Here is a 5,891-nt window from a genome sequence, read left to right on the forward strand (position 1 = left end):
GATTAGACGTTACCACTGAGCTACTCGGGCTGCGACTGACCTCCTGTAGGACTGAGATGTAATCACAATTGATTGATCCCTGGGTGGTGATCAATCTTATGCGTGTCAGGTCCGAATAGCGGCCCGCATAGCTCAGTGGTAACGTCTCTGACTGTGAAGCTGAGTGACACGGGATCGAATCCGCCACGGAGCATCAGTTCCCTCAAGATTACAGGTACACCTTGCTGACGAGTGCCAAGTAGCACGAAACCCGGGTCCAGGGTTTCCTGTTGACCACCTCCAACCACCATGTTACCTTAAATTTGTGTCTGCTATATTTGACAAATTCAATACAAACATTGTATGGAAATGGGATTCAATTGTAATGACCTGCTTTTCTCGACGAGAGCGCGATCGGTATAATGGAAACAATTATTATTATAACCAATTGTACCAGTGATTGTTTTACTGTACTCGTTGTTGTTTAACTGTATCAAAATCACTTTTACTTCCTTGTCCATCTTGTCCGTTCGAACTTTCTTACGCTCTGCCCTTATTACCATCTAAAGTAATATTGTGATAAAATAATTTAACTGCAAAATAAAATGCATATACACTACCTTTTAAGAATGAATATATCTAGAAATTATCTTGCTCAAATTGACGAGTGCGTAACTTAAGATATTTCATAGAGTCGGAAATAAACTGATCAACTGTAATTTCCTTCACTAAACTCACCAATGTCAGTGATATTTTCGAAGTAAACTACCAACTGATCAGTTTGATTGGTTGGATAAGTTGACGAATAATTAGATGAGTAAGCAGTTGTTGTGTAAAATAAGTTAGAACCCAAACTTATTTTAAAATCTGCAATTGTTATTATACTTTCATTAGTACTGTTGCTTCCAGTTCCATTGATTCGTACTGTAGATTTCAGATAGGTGGAATTCAATGGGAATATATATTTGATATTGATAGTTGTTCTTTCACCAGGCTGCAGCTTTACATTAGGTGGACTTACTTCAATCATAATCTAAAACGAAATATTCTGAGCTTTAATTTGAAAAGCAAACAAACTGGTTGGCTATTATTTAAGGTACAAATGTTGCTTGTAGTGAAAAAGACACTTTCAAAATGACGACTCTTTGTCTAATGTTCCTTACAGAAGTTTTAAAGAAACACTGTGTTTAACTACATTTCGGTTGAAATACAGTAGTGCAACTGCAAAACTGGTATAATTAGACAAATGATGATCTCGAGAATGTATAAAGCCTAAATAAACACAATTCATGTACGTATTCAGAGGTAGAGATATATACTCAGATGTAGACAAGCTTGGAATGAACGTTTTTAGTGCAGAATCCACTGATCACAGGTTTCCAATCGTTGCATCTGATATCAGATACAAATATGCAGTATTAAGTGATTTTTCTGGTTTTTTCAATATCTCAACCTAGGTTTGTGCATAGACATTTAATTTCAAATATTACAAATGTATATAAGACGAATAAGTGTAAATTACAATCCGAGTCTATTTTCTGACACTGAGGATTTTTGACCTTAACCTTCAACCAACTAATATAGTTTAAAAGCATTCTTGATCATTCTCAGTGATGGTTTGTCGAGAACTCTCATAGTACTTTATCATTTTTATGTTGAAAAGTGTTTTTGGTTGCTTTGCTTATGTATTGGGTGATCGAGAAGTAATATATGTTTCCTTAACTCAGTTGATAGTATTTTGCCAGTTATTATGGGCTTCATTCCTATTTTATTGTTTAACATGATATACAATAATTAGTCTATACTTCATGGTCTGTCTTATCTTCAAATAGTTTGTTAATATAGAACTATCATTCATAAGTTTTATTTAATGGATGATCTTACAAATTCTATGCATCTGTTTGTTATGTAGTATAAATTCCATCTTAGATGGTTGTAAAATATCACTGGAAACTTCGTTATATCAAATAGCTTAGTGGAATTGAATCTTCGCGACGACTATTTATAATTGCTTATCTGCAAAATATTCTCTGAAAAATTAGTCTAATGCACAGTAAAATACAATGGATTTGTCATTTTGAGTAATTGGAATAACCTAAATAATGATTGAAATGTTTTCTGTTCATTTCGAGTATGAATAATAAACAGAAAACTGAACAATATTGTTTTTAACTGGTTCGTTATCAGATTTAGCAGCAACAAATATTATTTGATTAATCATCTTTTGTAAACATTTGATTATTACCACGCTATATAGCTACAAATATCCTGAAGAAGAGGATTCCAGACTCTCTCAGTAGATCATTCTTCACAACAACTTTGTGACTAGTGTTCTCTAATCGACCAATGTTCAGTAACAATCTCTAAAATAAATTGTCGCAGTTGACTAATTCCATTTCTGTCTAACAATTTACCTGTTCATGTGGAGCCAGGTTTTGGGTCGTTCGATGAGTATATCATCCTAAAGAATCCAAGAACATTGTCTGAAAAGAGGCGAGAATGGCCTAATATGAAGCTCAACAATTGAACAACTTGTGAACACAGGTCATTCAATCCAAACTGACCATGCGTTCAAAGTCATTTACAAGGTAAGTAGAAATCTACCAGAGGTAGTTATATTCTATCTTCATAGCATTTCAAAGACATCCGCTGTGTATTCGGAAAATTAAGAATATGTGTGCCATGGCCCTAATCTATCGTGACGTTCTCTTTGTTCCTTATCTCATGATCATTCGCTTCACTTCTATCTTCACTACAGACCCTTGATTTCTTCTGTTTCTATGATCCTACTAGTTAAAGTTCATCTCAATTTCAGCGCTTTAACTTATCACGCTGAGCTTTCCCTTTCCAATGGTGGTTTCTTTATCTACCTTCATGATGAATATTCGAGGTCTCAACAACAATATTATTAGTATTTTCCCCAGTAAAAAGCAGGTTTATAAACCTTTATTAAACCACCTCAGTGTTACCACGTTCGGCAAATTTCATTATCACTATTATTGTAATCATTATCATTTTGAAAAATAAGTATACGTTTGCGATTGTACAGCTTTGAAAATGAATTCGCCGAAAAAACAGAACCTTTCTCTGAACTAACGCTTCTTACTTCATAGTTACCATTAATGGACTTGCAAAACTAAGATTTTATTTTATTGAATTACCTGTGGATTTGACTTCAATTTAGGTAATAATTTTACGTAAATTGTAACTAAATCATAACTGTGTAGTACAAATAGAAATAAGAAAATGTTTGAGTAATAACAAGAAGTTAAAATTGTTGCTAAATCAATCGTAGCTTACATCAGTGTATATTGGGAAACTTGGTATTACATTAAATGTCATACTCGGGACGGTGAAATTTTTTGTACTCCCACTGAGATTAACAAATATGGGGAAAACGTAGTTTGTTGTCGCTGTCACATTGCAATCTCCCATTAGATAAGCAGTATATTTGAATTGTATCTAAACAATACAAATGAATGACAATGTTATGATGTAAGAAAATAAAGAAAACCGGAGAAATGGTTGATAACAATATTTTCATAGTTGAAATCATGGGTCAATTGAAGCTAGGCCACCATGGGAAACATGGAAGCACTGGACGGCCGTTTCGTCCAATTATGACACTCCTCAGCAGTGCGCATCCACGATCCCGCACTCGCCAATCTCGAACCCAGGACCTACCAGTCTCGAGACAAAGCCCTTAACCGATAGACCACTGAGTTGGCCGGCATCCAACGGTGTTAATGTCTAACTTCAACCAATCCACGATTTTGAGCGACCGTTCACCAATTGTCTTCAGTGAGTTGATATCTCTACAACAGACTTGGTAGAACTCCACTGGTTTAAGAAAATAACGAAAGCAGAAAAATGGGTGATAACAATATTGTATTTATTTCTTATATCATCAACATATCACCGTTGTATTCGAAGAATTATCTTACTAATTAAGAGTCATATCAATAGGCTAAATGTCAGGATCAACACTAATTATATCTTTTCTACTGATGATCAGTAGGTGAGTTACAATTTCATTAATTACGTGAATGAATAAACAAATCCATTTTCCAGAAAACGGGCAGGAATTTAACATGAATATTAAAACTTGAAATTATAGATCATAAATACCTTCGTCAGGCCAACAATTTGAATTCTAAATCTAAAAGTTACCTAAACTAACATTTTGTCACTACCACTCAGTGTTATTGTTATCATAAAAGTTAAATATGTTTTTATTTGTAAATAGCCTTAATACTTAACACTTTTTCTACAAAGATACTTGATTTATTTCTTGTCTAATTCCAGGAAATACCAATAATTTCGTTGCGAATTTCGACAGAAATCTTTAAACTAATCTAAAAATTGTGTGTCTTACCAGGATAAAGACGTATGACTCGATCGTTATATGTAACAGTTATAGTTACTACACTTGATATCACCAGAAGATAAAATCAGTAAAAATTACGAACACGTTAGGATTTAAGGAATGACTGATGTTTAACCATGTCATTATAGAATGTAATCACCATCGAATACATATGTCTCGTAAGTTTTGCATAATTTCATCATGTGTTTCATGCCTGCAAAATAACTGAGCACATTCCGATTTTTACTCTATTCGTATTCAGATTAACAGTCAGATATCTGCCATGGTCTTTGAACAGTCAAACGCATCATTAATAATCGTCAGTAGAGAAAACGATACTGACAGAAATGGAGTTGTCAACACTAATTAACACTTTACCTTCTGGTGTTCCATTGGACGTTGATTCTGAATAACTCTGGGACAGAAGTTTAGATTTCGGGGTAGTGAGAAATCCTCTCTGCACACTATCAAAGCTACTGAGGATGTTTAGACAGTCACGTTCAAAGTGAAATCTAGGCCATCTTAATTTTGATTGCATTCGAAATCTAGACTTTGACTTCTACATCTGTTACTAACTACACCTAAATTAGTTACTTACTTTTTCTGAGTTTGTGATAGAAATTTGTGTAACAATGCTTCATGAAGTTTCTAGGTTTTTCATCGAAACTACTTAATGCATCCATTATATTACCATTAACAACTTGAAAATTGGTTGTAAAGTATTTTACTATAATTGTATAGGGGATCAAGCATGTTTATTATCCATTTTTATCTAAGAACACAATTCCTACACAATTTTATGTGACCACAGTATACAACAGAACACTTACTATTTTGCAGACTTACACATAGAGCAATTTGATTGATGGTGCATACTGGGCCATAATCCACCCTCACATAACTGAAGAAAAGAAGTATAAATAATTAATTTCATGGTTTGTTTGTACATATTAGAAGAGTAATGGTGTACGTTACCAATTAAATCGATGAACACTAAAGTCATGCTGATGATAAATAGAAATTTGTGTTTTGGTACGGCGTCAACGGAATTAATGTACAGTCGATTACAGAAAAAGTGTGAACCAAATGTTCTCTCTTATTTAAGCTGTAATGATTAATGAAGACATTAACTAGAAGTAGAACCATTATGAAATAATACGCCGTTTCAAATTTCTAGGCATATTTTCAAGGTAAAAACATTTAAACCTTGTTTCGCTTGAATCATGAACCGAACAACATAAGACCACCATTAGAAATATGAATTTCCATTTCTCCCGATTTTGGGACTCCTCAGCAGTACGCTTTATGTGTACTGCTTCCACGTATTCAATGATGGTCTGACATTGATCAGTTGATGATTTCGATGAAATTCAGAAATCTCTAAAACCTTATATTGACATCTGAATCTTGTGATACAGGTCATTTAAAAGACGTACATATGTGGTCATAGATGAGTTAATTTCTATCATTCTTTTATCACATCAAGTGGTTTATCACTTTGTCAGTTATTTCATAGCAACATTCTGTTAATGTTTGAAATTGGAGA

The 5,891-nt window shown here is 33.8% G+C and overlaps 1 protein-coding gene across 1 annotated transcript in view; it reads right to left on the reverse strand.

Annotated features, from left to right (window-relative positions):
- Nucleotides 1-5,028, reverse strand: part of Smp_137250 (hypothetical protein) — a gene marked incomplete at both ends in the record, with an annotated part of 19,740 nt that extends 14,712 nt beyond the window's left edge. Inside the window, one exon of the mRNA XM_018792308.1 lies at nucleotides 4,944-5,028. Within this exon, the coding sequence (XP_018644174.1) occupies nucleotides 4,944-5,028 (85 nt within the window). The remainder of the gene's footprint in view (nucleotides 1-4,943) is intronic.
- Nucleotides 5,029-5,891: the final 863 nt, after the last annotated feature.

This window comes from Schistosoma mansoni, assembly GCF_000237925.1.
Source record: "Schistosoma mansoni, WGS project CABG00000000 data, supercontig 0384, strain Puerto Rico, whole genome shotgun sequence".
NCBI lineage: Eukaryota > Metazoa > Platyhelminthes > Trematoda > Strigeidida > Schistosomatidae > Schistosoma > Schistosoma mansoni.